Here is a 17,710-nt window from a genome sequence, read left to right on the forward strand (position 1 = left end):
AGTATGCTCTGATACTATTCTACTTGACCCTGCATTGTATTGGGCTGTTAGCTGAGCCAGTGTCTGGCTCCGGTTTTGCTTCACCAAGCGAAACAATCTCCAACGACATTTTCTTTAATAGCTTGTGGACGACCAACACCATGTCGTCTACTGCTGGTTTCACCACTATTCATCCACTTTGCATAAGTACTAACAACTGTAGATCGCAAACAACCCACGAGTCGTGCAGTTTCGGAAATACTTGTTTCGAGCCTTCGAGCCATTACAATCTGCTCTCTATGAAAGTCGCTTAGATCCGCAGCCTTTCCCATCACACACAGAAGTAAGTGAAAGAATGATTCTTCAAACTCTCCAGCAACAGTTAAATACCACTTCCACTTGATCACGTGCCTTCCACGTCATCCAGGAGAGTTCATTGCAAAATGTAGGGGTGGTCATAATGTGTTGGCTCTTGAGTGTATATATATATATATATATATATATATGAAATATTTGGAAGCTAATAGAAAACGCAAGAAGAGCACAAGACAAAATAAGTAACAAAAAAGCATTTTTATTCGCTGCATTATCTGTACAATACAAAAAAAAATAATAAAAAAATAAGAATTCTATCACAGTGTTTTGCAGACCCATATCAAAGGCACCTTAATAAAAGACAGTTTTGAAACAGAACAAATCAACAGGTCGCTAGAGACTATTGCTACAGTTCAAAAAATATACTGTGAAATTATGAAGTACAGCAAAAAACTAGGATCTTTGAAAGATGAGATTTCAGCTATTTAATAAAGTTCAAACTCGTAACTTATTGTTTTTTCAATTGCAACTTTCTTCTGATAAATTTTCACTATAGATTATTTTTTCTTATAATTTGTACAAATCATATACATCATAAAATGTCTGATTTGTTTTGCATGTCATATTAGGATGCAATTAACTATATTTTAAGTAGAGAATTTTCCAAACTAACTCTTAATAGGAAAATTCAGAGCTTATAAAATGAATTAAAAACTTCATTGACAAGTTGAAGCTAGGTTTAAGCTAATTAAAACTGAGCTGCAGTTGAATTAAACAAATATATATTGAGGGAACTGTCATTTAAAGTGGCTTTGATGATTTATGCATGCAAATTTTTAGTAAATGGCCTTCATAATCATTTTATTGATAAAACATATGTACTTCTATCAAATAGTTCTTTAATAATGCAACAGATGTAACCAATCACTATATAGTTTAAAATAAGAATTTTCAAATATACAATTTAAAAAAAAAAAACTAAATTGCTATACCATTCTTTCAAATAAATCATGGATTTTTTTTTAAAATTTATACTTCTCAGAAAACCCTATTTGTGTTTCATTTTCCTTAAAAATAGTTTTATTGCATTATTATCTGTCAGAAATTACTTCGGTATCAAAAATTTAATTTAATCCCAAAAATAATGTTTTTAGATATCGTTCATTTCTTTTTAATTTATAATTTCACGTTAAAAAAAAGACTGTTTTATATTTCACTAAAAATTTAAACAGAATTAATTGTTTGGAATAATTTTACCATTATCACCAAAAATATTTTTAAAAAATGTGTTTGTAGCAATAGTGATCTAGTTACCATTTCACTCACCATAAAGAATGTAGCAAGCTGATACAGATTAGATAACAAAAAAGCAAAGAAAATAAAAGTCATTCTTGTTTTATATGTAGTAACATTTCATTTAAAATTTAAGGGTTTAATTATTGTTAAAACTGAGTTAAATAAATTTGTTACTAAAATATAACATTTGTTAGCATCGCATTTCCACACTTCATGGCCTTATTTCAAGTTTTATCGTAATTGAATTGAAATTATTCAAAACAATTTCACAGTCTTAACAAATAGTATATTTCAGTGTATTTGAGAGTTTTTAAATATTTTCCTCTCTGATCTTCTACTGGATGTTCCTAAATCCCCACCCTAAAAATATATTTACATAACTTGTGGTCAAGATGCAGTAAAAATGTACACAACAGAGGTGGCAAAATTAATATTTATAAGAAAAAAATTGTCAAAATTTGATGAATAATCATTGAGGTCAATCATAGTAAAAGTGAGGTTTAAGACATCGAAACCAGTTAATTTGTAAGTGAAACTGGAGATCATTTTTATTAATCCCATTTCGTAGCTTTTCAATCTTATCTACAAATAAATCGGTATTTATGATTTTAATTTCAATTTCTGTACAGTGTTTTGATGGATGAAATTGAAAAGAATTCTCAATCTACTTTCAGTTTTATGCGAAAATAAACTGGTTTTTATGCTTAAAAACCCACTGTATTGTGATTGATCAGGGTAATGTTTTGACAAACCTTTAACCTTGGTTAAATTCTCGTATAGGTATTTTAAGTATGGTATTTTAAGTATTAAGTATAGGTATTTTAAGTTTGAGGATTAATAAACACCCTAAATAACTCTAATTTTGATTTGCATTCTATGAATAAGTGAAATTGATAAATTATCATTGCAGATGAAGGAGAAAAATTACATGAAAATGTTTTTTTTTTGAATAATTTTTTTTTTAGAAATTATCAAAAGAAAAAAAACTGCTCATTTTAAAGCTACTTTAAATTTATAAATTTTATCTACAGATTGCTTTTGCCACGTTTGTTTTGAGTAATGCCATGCATATTAATGTCGCCACAGTATGCACTATTTTTGATAAATTTAGGACTAAAACTACACGATTTCTTACATAATAATGTAAAGTTTCTCATGAACTATATTTCACACATATTTTTCTTCTTATTTCTCTTTTTACTGTTCACCGAAACTAAAAATTGTAAATTTTTTTAGCAGGTACTATTCTTTTATAAAGACAATGATTCTTCGAATAAAAAAAAATTAAGAGCCATGTATCGAACGATTTTGAAACCGTCATTTCTTGAAATTAAAAAAAGGGACAGAAAATCCTTTTTGGCTACTTTAAGCACATAATTCTTATGGGAGTAAAATACATCTAAAATAAACTCAACACTTCAGGCGTAAGAGAACTATACAAAGCACCAAAAAGTAGAGTTAACTAAAGCATATTAAAAGACATCATTTGCACAAAAAAAATTAAAATAAATTATGAGAAATCAGCATAAATAATATGTTATTAATCTCACAAGACCACATATTTATGAACTAATACAATTGTGATCAATAATTCGGTAAAATAAAAAATCATTCTTCCATACGGACTCACTTATAGAGTTTAATATCACCACTCATTGGAGGAATGATCTCATTCTTCAATTGTTACATATACACAATAAATGGTAAAAAAAAGCAGTTCACTCAAGTAATGACATATATACACAATATAAACCAATATCACATTAGATTAGAGTAGCATCATGCGTTAACGCATGCTTTTATTTCTACGCTTTCAAAGCGATAGAAATATCCCAACAAACATTAATTATTATTATTATTTTTTAATTTATAAGAAAGAACGAAAGTGTTTAATTTCAGTGTGTTTTAAAACCTGTTAATGCCTTAACACTAAAACTGAGGCTAGCACATATACAACTAAATCAACTACAGGTTATATTTTTCTTTTACTTAGACAAGTATTTATAATTTGACTTCAAATCCAAGTATAATTATTTATATTAATTAATACAATATTATAGAGAGAACTAGATTGTTTCTTCTAACATGCCCGACAGGTCATTTAAAAATTGCGAGATTTTTCAGACTTTGCGGGACAGTATTTTTAATTTAACCTAAACGTTTAAAAGCCACGTAATGAATTTAGTTTAGAGACATTCTCACTAAAATCATTTTGCATTTTTTCCTGTCATAAATTGATTAAAAATAAGATGATTTTACCACCATGTTGTTTTTTCATAGTATAATAATAACGCTGAAAGACAATAGTGCAATAGGATCATCGAAAAAGGCGGCTTATCGCGTAATATACCCTTAATATTAGAAGCGAATTTACAAGTCAGTTTAAAAATTTTAATTTATCAGATTGTTTATTGAGTGTCTAAACCTGAAGATTTCTGAAATTCTTTTTATATTAAATTCTTAAAGTTTGTTGCGATTATCAAGCATATTTTCAAAATAAGTTTAATTGTAACATTTCAGACTTAATTTTTTACAATATTATAATTTACAACACTCTATTTTTCTGTACAATTGTTTATATTCATACATACTTCTACACAAATATAGCATAGTTTTAATGGAAACATGTACTTGTTAATTAACTAAGTAAATGAATGTTAACATTAGAGCTTAATCTTAAAAATCAACCTAAATTTTCTCCTAAAATATCACAAATTAAAAATACATTTGTCATTACTATGAAGATTAAATTCAAGACATAAAAACAACCCTATAAGGCAGATTTCAATTATGTTATGCATTCTGAAATATCTATGTATGCTGCCGTGCAATTAAGAGAACAACGTAAACATTTCATAATAGATATTTAGAAGAGTGGCTTGAGACTATTATTTTCTTTTCCTTGCTATCCAATGGGGGAGGGGGCATCTTATCATAACAATATGTCTAATATATAAAAATCTCTATTTTGAATTTTTTGTCGCTTACGTTGTTTTTTCAATTGCACGGCAGTATAAAGTATGAAAGCATTAGTTAGATTTCTTAAATGCTTTGCAAAATAAGGCAAACAAAACTTTTCTATCAAATAAGTTTGAGCTCTATCATTTACAATATGATTTGTTTCAGATGTACTTATTTAATGAGCTTAGTTGTAAAATATGTAAGTGAATTTGGGAAGATAAAAAAGGAAATCTTTACCTTTGAAATAATTAATGTCAGAAAACTGTTTACAAGAAATATTTTTTCATTGAAAACCATCTTATTTACTCGCTCGGTGAATAATTAATTTTCCATTTAAACAACCAATTACTATACATTTATTTTATTTTTAAAAATTGTTTTAAAAATGTCCCTTAATGTGCTTTTCTACTAAGCTCTTCAGTTGTTCCATTTTATGCTTGGTGAGAGAAATCTGCGGTTGACGGCATTTTCAGTTAAATCATTTACATTTACATTCCAATTCTTCTAAAATACTTCGTTAAAAAAACTTATTGATGTCTTTATATAATGTCTAAACACACTTGGAATTCACGACATAGCTGATTAGAATCATGGTTGTAGAGATGCTATATAAGGACTATGGGAAAATTCATTTACAAACATACATTGTCTCTATATACAATACTTTGTATCACGAGTGCAAAGGACTATAGACGAGAGCGATTCTGGCATCGTCTGAGTATAATATATATTTATATGTAAGATGCTGGGAATTAAGTAAGACCGTTTACATTGTTGACTTGACCACACGCTAGCATGAGAATATCTCTCTTTTCTTTGGGAAACCTAAGTTCACGACCGGCAAGTCTTGCCGCTTCCAGTTCTCTCTCTGCACTTGAGAGTTCGCGGGATATGACACCTGGAGCTTCCTGTTCACGGGCTATCCAGTCCAGAGCCATCTGGGACCTCATATCGTCATCCAGAGCTCTATGAGAGTAGTGAGCCACCACTTCCTGCCTAGAACATTGTCGTTCTCGCATCGCTTTCAGACTACCATTCCAGTGTAGTAGTTGAAAAACTGTCATAAGCTCCTGGAATTCAAGCATAGTGCGGCCCTTGTTGGATTCCAGCATGAAACGAAAGGCATCGATACCGCTATGAGATCTGTCAGGGTCATCTGAATCTGATGGTAGCTGTAAAAAAAAAATTTTTTTGTATGTCACAGCTGAACAAATAAAAATACACTACTAGTGCTTCGCAACTAATGGTTAAGCTGAATTATCTTTTTTTTTTAGGCAGCATTCGAATTTTTCAACTTTTAGTTAAGAGTTCTACCTTCATTGATATGTAGTTGCTGGAACGAATATATATATATANAAACTATATATATATATTTAAACAGACACAAAAGTGAAAATTAACATTAAGAAGCCTCTGAACTAACTCAATCGTTCTTCTGACCAAAGACCTTGTTTCACTGATTATATCCTCATATTTTGTCTCGCAAAAATTCAAATCCGTTGAAAAAGAAATTTGTTCAGAGAATTTTTGTGTCTGATTTTGTAATTTAAATGTGCTGGCGAGCAAAATTTGAGTAATGGTAAAGTTATGGCAACGTAATGAGCGATTTTAATATTGTGAGATGAGTGGATTTCAGATATGCTAATAATTCCCCCCCCCCTGCAACATAAGGATTTTCACAATCTGAACTTGAATTTATGGACTACCTAGTTTGAATATGTGAAGAAAATGCAATTGCATCTTCTTGAAAAATCACCGACAGTAAACTATTACTATAAGGAGAATGAGGCATTATTTCAGATTATTTTCTTTACTCTAAATTGAATGAGAAAGGCTCAATGTCGGGTGGATCAATAGTTGATCGATGCCTCCCTGGGAAGTTGAATTGCATTTTGAGAATTATAAGTCAGTTTTTAACGCAAGTAGTGCTTCTAAATCCAAAAATATAACTGTTTTAACCTAACTAAAATCAGTGGCAATTTTGGTGTTTTTTCTCGAAGATTCAAAACTTCGAGGTAAAACTTCATACAGAACATATTACTTGATTTGAAAAAATCTTTATGTCTGTAGTGGGGATCCTATGTATAGACGGGAATAAATCAAAAAATATATTTCTGTTAGATAAAAACAGCTATGCCTTTATGTTAAGGTTAACATAAATATCATAATATAAGCTAAGCCTTTATGTTAAAGGTTAACATTAAGGTTAACATTCTATACTTTTAAATTTTAAGTTATTTATATCAGTTAAGATGGATGGGTCATGAAGGGTTTCTTCCTTTTAACCCACCAATAAAGGTTTGTCAATCTAAACAGTATTTGTGGGAATCAAAACTATCACTGTCATTGAAAAGTTTACCTTGAATGATGATTTGGCTTCTTCGACTGCTTTTTCGATGAAATCATCGGATATCCGTCTAGACGGATGCTCATTAAAGACTGAGTTCATTAAGGCTATCTTGGCTGCACTACGACGGGCTTCTGCTTTTGTAGGACAGTTCTAGGGGAAAAAAACAACAGCATTATTCTATTATACTGCATTATTTCATGCAAATTTAAATACATACATCTAACAAAATGTTTTTTTATTGAGTTGGCTTTCTCGCAGCATACATATCCCATAGACAAAATAAATAACTTGAATACTGATCAATTTACAGAGCAACTAACTCGGAAGTGTTTGCTCACCGAAAAACCGTAGTGGCTGTTAAATCAAAATTAAGTAAGCGAATGTTTTTAAACAATCGCCCTAGCAGTTAAAAACACCGAAATTCCCTCAATAGGTCGTTTACAATAATTCATAACGGTTGTGTTAAATAAAAATTAACTAAGCAAATGTTTGTAAACTTTCACCAGCAGTGAAAAACATCAGAATCCCCATAACAGGTCGTTTACAAAAATTTATAGTGGTTGTTAAGCCGACCAGCCTGTGTAGGGGGCGGGGAACTGTCCTTGCATCAAAAAGGTTCTGGGTTCAAATCCCGGGCAAGGTATGGATGTCTCTTTCTCTGTGTTCTATGTCCCTTCTCCTTTGTGTGTGAATGTGACCCGCCCTATAAACGGGTTGTGGTAGTGCAAGGTGGGCGACGCTGCTCCACCGCCGTGGCTTCGCCGCAGGTGCCCACTGGGTAACGAAAGGAGAGTTAGCAGGTCTGGCACTTTCTGTGGCCAATGGACTATAGTTCCAAGTGCCTGCCATTAAAAAAAAATAGTGGTTGTTAAATAAAAATTAAGTAAGCGAATGCTTTTAAACTTTTACCAGCAGTTAAAAACAGCAGAATATCCCCAACAGGTCGATTATTTAATCTTTGGTTTATTTAAAGTGAAATGGAAATGAAAAGCATTTTAATCATATATTAAAGCATAAGTTTTGCTACTAAATAAAATGATCAACGTGCCAGTAAACCGGAGTTAATTCATTAGATCTAACCCTTAGTCGTAAATGATGAAAACTTGGCAGCGAAAAAATTTCAGCTCCTGCCATTTTTCAGGATAAAAAGAAGAAGAAAAAAGAAAAGAAAAAACAATCAATAATTATCATCATTAATTAACATTTAAAATACGAGTATATACTTAATTACAAAAAAATATTTCAAGAGAAAATTATCGCAATTGTTTACAATAACTACGTAGCTATAACTTTAATATCATTTTTCATCAAGATTACAACTCATTTTCTCTTCTCCGTTTACTGCATTTGCATTTCCACCACCTCATCGAACTATCACAACGACCAAGTCAGGATGAAAGGGTAAAGGGCTGCTATCAGCCTCAGGCACCCACTTATTTTCATTCAGTCATATTAAATTTTAAAATAAATAAAAAATATATATTTTTTAATAAAGAAAAAATATATTTTATAATAGTGAGAAAAAAGTAAATAGTAGTTAACGATAGCTTATTTCTACAAAAAACAAAAATTATTATTACGCATAATTTTTATTCTAAACGATAGAAATTATATGTTCTTACTGCCGTTCTAAATTACACGTTCTTTCTAAAAATTATTTATACACCCCCCCCCTTCCATAAAAAAGTGGTTTTCGATATTTGTTTGTACCAAGTTTATGTCCTCTCCTTTTCCTACTGTCTTAGTTTTGCAAGACTTCGGGTGGCTGAGTGGTAGCACTTCGCGCTCCCGTGCCACAGGTTCTGGGTTCGATCCCCGATCCGGGCAAGGCTGACTCAGCCCTTCATCCCTTCAGTGGGTCGATAAATGAGTACCAAGCATGCTAGGGAACTAAACAAGGGGGGTTTTCGCGTTCGGCTGACCACCTAACCGGAACATCTGTTTCTGCACCCCAGAGTCAAGAAAACTCAGATGGGCACAGTAGCCTTTGGCCCTCTATGGGCTGTCGCGCCACTGAATTTAGTTTTAGTTTCTTAGTTTTGCAAAAGACCTGTGCTTTGGTTTCAAATTTAAATATAAATATTTATATTATCAATATACTATGACAATATACTATGGCAAAACAATCTTGTTTCTGCTAACTTGGGTCAACTATTTAAATATCTTCCCTCTAGTTATCAAGTATAAAGCGTTTTAACACAAGTAGGGTATTATTTTGAGTAATTTGAGCAGTCTTTCCCCTGATTCTCTAAAGAATCAGACCGTTCTTAACGAAGTCTTTACTTCGACAACATTACTTTCTTCTCAAACGACAGATCCGTTCTTAAGCGAACGCCCCTACGAATCGTCAACTCACTTCTTAAAAATTGCCTCTAAGGTTTGATTACAGCTCCAATCATTTAATAGTCTCGGTTACTATGATAACCCTTCATTTTTCGAACTGATTTAACAATCTTTTTCAAAAAAAGTTTTCTATTTTGAATGAAACAAGGCAACGTAAGCTAAACAAATTTATTGATTACAAATGGTAAGAGATTTTTTAAAATCGGTTTTCAGTGCTTTTATTACAATTACTTCTGTTTTAATTTGTTTAAGGTGAAATGGATGTTTTTAATTTGTTTAAAGTAAAATGGGTGCTTTTAACTTGTTTAAAGTGAAATGAGTGGTCTTAATTTGATTAAGGTGAAATGAGTGGTCTTAATTTGTTTAAAGTAAAATGAGTGCTTTTAACTTGTTTAAAGTGAAATGAGTGGTTTTAATTTGATTAAGGTGAAATGAGTGGTTTTAATTTGATTAAGGTGGAATGGATGTTTTTAATTTGTTTAAAGTAAAATGGGTGCTTTTAACTTGTTTAAAGTGAAATGAGTGGTTTTAATTTGATTAAAGTAAAATGAGTGGTTTTAATTTGGTTAAGGGGAAATGGATAGGTTTAATTTACTTAAGGTGACATGAGTGGTTTTAATACGTTTAACGTAAAATGGATGAGTAGATGCTATTTATTTAAAAGTTATATAATGTTTGTGTTATTTTAATACTATTGTTATGAAAACATAACAATAGTAATAAAATAGCAATTTTTTTTTTCCAACGGGAAATTTTATAGTTTTTTTAATTGGTTGTTTTAGTGGATACGCTATGAAAAATAATGTTTTTTACAAACATATTTTTAAAAATTAGAATTTAAAAATTAAAAAAAAAATCATTTAACTATGCAAAACCACTCTATTAAAATTACATTATTATAACAAATTCTAGAAATTAGTCCTTTGCACTCGCAAAACTCCCCACGAGGATTAGAATTAAAAATTTTAAGTCGTAATATTTCGTAGTTTTGTGATTGTTAGCTATCGTGCATGCCAATTTTCCGTTTGTTCAATGCTCCCGTTTTTACGGAAGATTTCTCTTGAATAATTTTGGCGACATTAAATTTCATGCCATTCCATTTTATTTTGTAATAAATGCAACTTTCATTGATTTTGAACGCCACGATATATTTTCAATTATATAAATATCCAAGAACTGATAATCATGCAGTAAAATGCTTAAACGCTAGCAAAATTAAATAAATTAAGCTTACCCCTAATAGTTTTTTCACTACCGCTTAAAATATTACGGGAAGTGAGGACTATTAGGATTATCTATGACTAATGAAACAAAAATATTGTCTTTTGTATTTTGAAATTTTAAATGATTCTGTGCTCACATTAATTTAAATAGCAGTTTAAAGTATTCGAGTGCAAGAGATTGAAATATGTTTGTGTTAAGATGGGAGTCTAACTCGGTGTTTTGTATTAATCCTTGCCATTCCACCAGTTTTATGAAATGATTCTAATAGGTAACTCAAAAAGATTAAATCTTGGACGGAGGACATTTTTTCTCCACTTTCTTTGATTTTTCCTTTCTTTTTGATAGAAATAAATAAATTTCCCTGGTCTATCACAAATTATTAACATTTATAATGCACATGCTATTTGCTCTTAAAAGAAATTTCTCAAGGAGCGACTGAGAGTGCCAAAATGACTCTGATTCATGAGCTTCGAGCTTTGGTAGAGATAGCTTGATGGTTTTAGGGATCGTAGTTTGATTTGTGTTTTTGATAGTAAATGGCATGCTACTAGTGATTTGATAGTAAATGCTATGAATGCAATTTCGGATTATTAGTTTATCGCTGTATGTGATTCAGCATTTGCAAGTTGACTACTTTTGTTATTTATTTAGGTGAATATTTTTTTTGTACTGCTAGTACAAAATGTCAGTAGCAAATGAAACCATGGAGGTTTCAGATGAAAATTGATATGATCCTTTTATTAGGCCCTTGATAAGGCACAGGAAACAGTGATATCCTCGCTTCATCCAAGTATACATAGAAGACGTAAGATACCAATTAAAAGAAATAAAAAATAAAAAAACAGAATACAAGCAAGCAGAATTCTTGACTTCACTATTTCAAATTTGTGCGTGTGTGTGTGGCGTATTCCTCAAGGTCTAGCTGCAAGCTATACCATGTCTAGGAGGTCATGAATCCTCAAAAAGTCATATACAATAAGAGGTGTAGTTACAACTTATATATCCAATTTGAATACATTGCTGCAGACGTTCTGAATGCATTATCCTCTGATCATTTTCCCATCTATTTCTCGTTTGGAATATCCTTAACACAGGACGATAAGCAGTTCCCTAGAACCAATTGGAACCTATTTCAATATATCCTCATATTAAATAAACCAAGCCTTGCAGTTTCAAATATTTCAGATAATTAAATTACTATTCTCCATAATGATATCATAACTGCCTATAGTAAGTCAATTACCTCAAAAGCTATTTACCTGAATCTTCCACCTGAAATTAAGTATTTAATCAAACAAAGAAACTGGTGCTGAAAGAAATACTAAAAAACTTCTAATCCAGATTACAGAGAAGAGATGATTGACCTTAATAAGCAAATAGATAAGAAATGCTGTTATTACAGAAGAAGACAATGGGTAGAAAAGATTGAATAAATCAGCAAGGACTATCTAGAGAAAGACTAAATCTCTTCATACCACACCTCAGGTGGATAAGCCCTTACATAAAGACACAGGGCATGTCTTCACAGCGCAAGACAAAATCGAAACTTTTGCTGACTCCCTAGAAAAACAATTCTCTCTAAACCCGGTCTTCGATCTGAACAATCACAACTTGGTAGCCCAAGACAAAATTTTTGAGGGATTTTCTTTGATGGACCAACATGAATAAGATGGTAACTATGATGAGCTTCAATTCAAAACTATCTCACTTCCTAAAAGAACCATCAAGACTGACTATCATCTCATATTAGATCACCTCATATTGTCGATCAAAACAATCACAACTTGGCTATTGAAAAAGTAAAACAATTCAACTTATCATATTCATCACATGAAGTAATGGAACTGACCACTGCAGAAGAAGTTATAAAGCACTTGAAAATGAAAACAGCTCCAGGTTGCGATAACATCAAAGACAAGATGATTAAACTTCTACCAAAACAATATATACAACTAATAGTTCATATATTTTTTCTTAATTTATCAATGTTTGTTTTATTTCAAACTATTTCCCTAATCCCTAGAAGAACGCAAATGTCAAACTTTAGCTTAAGTCGAGCAAGGATCCTACTTTACCTGAGAGTTACAGACCCATCAGTCTTTTGTGCATTTTAGGAAAACTTCTTAAAAAAATTATCGACACTAGGATCATGCCTCATTTTACTTCATTATCTGACAAGCAATATCGCTTTCGGAAGCATCTTGACACGACCAAATAGCTCCTCAAAGTAGTTGACTATATTGTCCGGGACCTCCATAATAAACATAGTTCACCACTACTGATGTTAGATATCTCGAAAGCTTTTGGCATCAGAGTTCAATCTTGGCTTTCAAATTTGGCTTCAAGCTTATGAAACTAAAGTTTCCATCTGGTATCATTAAAATTATTCATACTTACATAATAAAACCTTTCAAGTTGATTTTTAAGGGATGACATCAACAATTCGAAGAATAACAGCAGGAGTGCTTCAAGAAATATCCTTGGGTCCATACTATTTATATTATTTACCTACGATTTTTCTATGGACAGACAAGGCAGATTTTAATAGTATTACAGCATTTTTTGAAGATGACACTGGAATCGTCGTTAAATCCAAAACCCCTAACGTTGTCCTTCAGAAACTTCAAGAAAAGCTGAATGAAACAGAAACCTGGTGTCCAGACTGGAAGTTTAAAGTTAACGGACAAAAATCGCAGCTTCTAATCATCCAACAATAATAACAAGAAAAACCATCCTCCCGAAAAAAACAAGTTTTTCTTCAAATAGTTTCCAAGTTTCAAATTATTCCCATTGGGAAAAGGGCAAAATACCTTGGTCTGTTCATTAACAGTAAATTCAGTTAGAAATATATTGTCAAAATAGGAAGAAAGTTAGAAATATATATCAATAAAGCACAAGTAACAATCAAGTTTACAAATTCTTCTTCAAAACTCTAAAATGGAACTCAGACTTAAGCGCTTACTTCCATCCTAGACTAACTTACGCATCTCCAGCTTGGAGTAATATCTCCCCATCACTCCTAGAGAAACTCAAAAGATGCCAGAATAAAATACTCCGAAAAATAACGCAAGCAAGATGGTTTATCCGAAATAAGAACATATATCGCGATCTCAACATTGATGTTTTAGACTATCATATTGCAAAGCTAAATGCAAATTTTTTGAAAAAGCCATAAATTGTGATACCGCAGAATTAAATGAAATTTTCACTTTTGAAAATTTCAGAGAAGACATTAAGTTTAGGCCAATGAGCTTATTTTTGTAGTGACACATATTTATCAAAAATACAAAATATTTCATTTTCTTTTCACCCAAATTTGCATTCCAGTTATCAGAAAGAGCCACTTAAAAGCTAAAATTTCAAGATGAATGGGAAAAGGGCTACAAACGGCCTCAGAAGAAAGAAGGCCTGAGCACAGATCAATTTAGTAGTCCGACGTAACAAACATAAACTGCTCTGTGGATAAAAAATAATGAAAATATCACTACTTTCGGGCTACTAAATACAGAGGTGGTAAATACGAAAGATGTCACTACGTTTAGACTACTAAAGTATCAAATTTCTTGTTTCTTTTCAAGGAGGTATTGCTCAGACGCTAAGATAGATTTCGATCATGACGATGAGAAAATTTCTGAGATACTTAGAGAAAAGAAGTGATGATAGTCAGATAGCTAACTTACTCAGAAAAAAAGATAGAAATAAAATATTTTTTTCTATAACATTTTTTTACCATTTCAAAATAGTAGACACTAAAATTAGCAGGATTACTACCAGTTGGAGTCATAAGGATTATCTCATAGGAGACCGATACGTAAATATGTGCCAAACTAATTCTAAAACGCCGATTTAAAAGCTGGTAGAGCGTTTTTAATTTAGAATGAAAGGAATATTTTAGTAGGTAAGTAACCAAATCAACCTTGACACCTACTCATATCTGCAAACTTTTTTACGCCTTCTGAAAATGTTTTTCTCTAGTAGCAGTCTGATAACAATTGAATTTGTGATGTTAGCAGAAATATAAATGAATTTTTCCGAAACCTAAAAATCTGATTCGCAATAATTTTTATTACCGTGATATTTAAATGATTCAAAGATAGATATAAGAACATCACCAAGTTTCAGCACAAAAAATAATAATAATAAATCACAACAGTATTTACAATGTCAAACATTGTAAACACTGTTGTGATTTATTATTATTGTTTTTTTTTCGTAGGAAAAATGTCGCTCATAATCTTTTGCAAGAGTTTAAATGGAATTCAATAACTGGAAATAAATGGAAGAATTCAATATCGTTAGTGTATCATTGTTTTTTCAGAAACAATAAAGATCTCTAAATTTCGCACCAACACTTCAAATGGGACTATTTATTAAACCAGACCATTGTCTGAAATATGAACAAGGTGTATACATTCGAAATTATCAGCGCGTGTTTATTTATTAATTTATTTTTTATTTATTCTTAATTTTTAGGTATTTTGATTTTTTATTTATTCTAATTTTTATTTACTTTTTTTTGTAGAAACAATGTAGCTCACGATGTTTTACAAGAGTGTTTCAAACGGAAAAATTCAGTATAGTTTGTGAACCATTTTTTTTTCAGAATAAATGAGGCTCGCTAAATTTCCCACTTCAAATGGGACTATTCAATATACCGATCCATTGTCTGAAATGTAAACAAGGTGTATATATTCAAAAATATCAGTGCGTGCTTATTTATTTTTATTTTGTACTTACTTTTTTTTGTAGGAACAATGTAGCTCCCAAGGTTTTGCAAAAGTGTTTTAAATGAAAAAAATCAGCATAATTAGAGTACCATATTTTCCCCTCCACAAACAATGAAGCTCGCTGAATTTTTCACGAGCACTTCAAATGGAACTATGCAATATACCAGACCATTTTTTGAAACATAAACAATAGGTGTATAGATTCAAAAATATCAGTTCATGTTTATTTATTTTTATTTATTTTTTAGGAATAATGTAACTCACAATAATTTGCAAGAGCGCTTTAAATGGAAAAATCAAATATCGTTACTGAATCATTGCTTCTTTTTAGAAACAACGAAGCTAGCTAAATTTTGTTTGAACATCTCACATTTAACTATTCAATATAACGGATCATTGTATGAAATATAAGCAAGGTGGATATATTAAAAAATATCAGCGAATGTTTTTTTTATTTTTATTATTTACATTTCCTTGTATTAGTCGTTAGAAGAGGTGTAGGGATGGGCTGCGCCTCTCTTGTGGAATAGCATTGCAAATCTTGTTTGGATTGCTATTAATCTCAGTTCCCCCAACTGTCATCAGTGGTCAGTGGATGCATCCCTTTTTATTTTATATTGTCGCAACACAAGAATCATTTATTCAAAGTTCTGGGGCCATCATTTAATCTGTCAGTCCCAGACTCGTCTCCATAAATCATCAATCGTGTCATTCGCCGACTCCATTCACTCAAGAAAAAGGAAATAATAATAATAAAACAAGATCCTTCCCTGCGATATTAATTACTCGGTTATTTTGAAGATTACCATAAGCCAAAGGCTGAGATTTCAATCGTCTTGCATTCCTCTCCGCTGCACAAGGACTTTAATGCTTGCAAGATCAATTAGATTTTCTTTTTATTTTTATAACGCATCCCGAATACTAACCCGATCGGTAAGAGAAGAGCTATTAGTGCGTAACAAATTATTCCAGTAATATTTAATTTGGTATTCAACATAGTTTGGTAGTACATGAATGTAAATTCTAAAACTATGCATAATATTTTCAAGATAAAAATCTCATAGGTACAAAGGCTTTTCTAAAAAATGTTGAAGGTAAGTTAAAACATTTACTATAGTTTTCTAAATTTCAAACCATGGAGTCAAAAATTACGATTTCAAGATCAAGTATGATCTTTCCGCTGCACAAACGCTTGCAAGATCAATTAGATTTTTTTTTCATAGCGCATCCAGAAAACTAACCCGATCATTAAGAGAAGAGTTATTAGTGAGTAACAAATTATTCCAGTAATGTTTAATATGTTATTAAATATAGTTGGGTAGTACATGAGTGTAAATTCTAAAACTGTGCATAATTTTTTTAGATACAAATCTCATAGGTACAAGAACTCTTCTAAAAAAGGTCAAAGTTTTCTAAATTGAAAACTATTTTGTTACAAAAATTAAGGTTTCAAGTTCGTGTATGATCTAAAAATGTTCCGACAAATGTTTTTTATTGAAAGGGAATAATCATTATGTTCTTTTCGTAACTTCATGGGCTTTCTGGGATCTCAGTTTAGCATCATTATCATTTGGGGAAGGTGAATTTGGGCCCTTTGCTACCTCTATACCAGTGGTTACCAACTGGTGGCCTGCAAAGCCTTTTTTTGTGAATATATTAGTTTAGCTAAAATATATTAGTTGTCATTTTTCTGCGAACAATTTTCGTAAAAAATCTATATGTGTTTAAATTACTTTTCTCGTAAAAAAAACAACATAATGTCTTCGTTTTTGTGAAATTTAGCATACCAACGGGGCAAAAAAATTTATTTCTCAGGTTTTGCATCCAAGAAAATATTTATTCAAATACAAAAATAATCGTGTATGTTGCTCTTTCCTATTTCGTTTTTTTATTTACTTTGTGAACATAATTTAGCATTTGCGTATCAGAAATTTTCTGGAAGAAATTCTCCGATTTAACTTTTTGAAACCACTCATTTTGGACGAAGTTATTTGCATCTGTTAATTTTAAATTTAAAATGTAAATATCTATTCTCTGGGGGTTGCAGCAGACAAACCTCAATTTTCTCAAACATATTGAGTGCTACTATGTAAGTTTTAATACCAACCTTTTTAAAGTTTTATATCTTAACAATTAGATATCTGTTGCACATTATTTGTTTAATACATAGGAGCACATTGTAGGCAGAATTTTTTTAATATGCAATTAAATATTTTTAAAAATCTACTTCTTATTTTAATTTGTAATTAAATACTTTTGTTTTGTACAACAAAAATCTGACAGTAATAGTCCTTCAAACATGAAACATATATAAAATTTTGATAAAGTTGCGGCCCACCATTTGATTGGTGTTTTTAATTGTGGTCCCCGGCCTCATGTTAGTTGGAAACCCCTGCTCTATATCATCGATGAAGATATCTCTATCCGTATACCCTATCTTCGGCATACGTATCCCTATAAAAGACGAACCCGGTTTATTTATTACTGTTAATAAATATGCTAATAAAGAAAAGGG

The 17,710-nt window shown here is 31.1% G+C and overlaps 1 protein-coding gene across 1 annotated transcript in view; it reads right to left on the bottom strand.

The window, feature by feature from the left end:
- Positions 1-537: 537 nt before the first annotated feature.
- The window catches only part of LOC107456324 (Limb expression 1 family member lowfat), a 171,568-nt gene continuing 154,395 nt past the window's right edge, over positions 538-17,710 (bottom strand). The window contains exons 3-4 of the mRNA XM_021144480.3: positions 6,911-7,051; positions 538-5,723 (exon numbers count right to left, since the gene is read on the bottom strand). Coding sequence (XP_021000139.1) covers positions 5,304-5,723; positions 6,911-7,051 — 561 coding nt within the window. The 3' untranslated portion in view covers positions 538-5,303. The remainder of the gene's footprint in view (positions 5,724-6,910; positions 7,052-17,710) is intronic.

Source organism: Parasteatoda tepidariorum, chromosome 7 (genome assembly GCF_043381705.1).
Source record: "Parasteatoda tepidariorum isolate YZ-2023 chromosome 7, CAS_Ptep_4.0, whole genome shotgun sequence".
Lineage (NCBI taxonomy): Eukaryota > Metazoa > Arthropoda > Arachnida > Araneae > Theridiidae > Parasteatoda > Parasteatoda tepidariorum.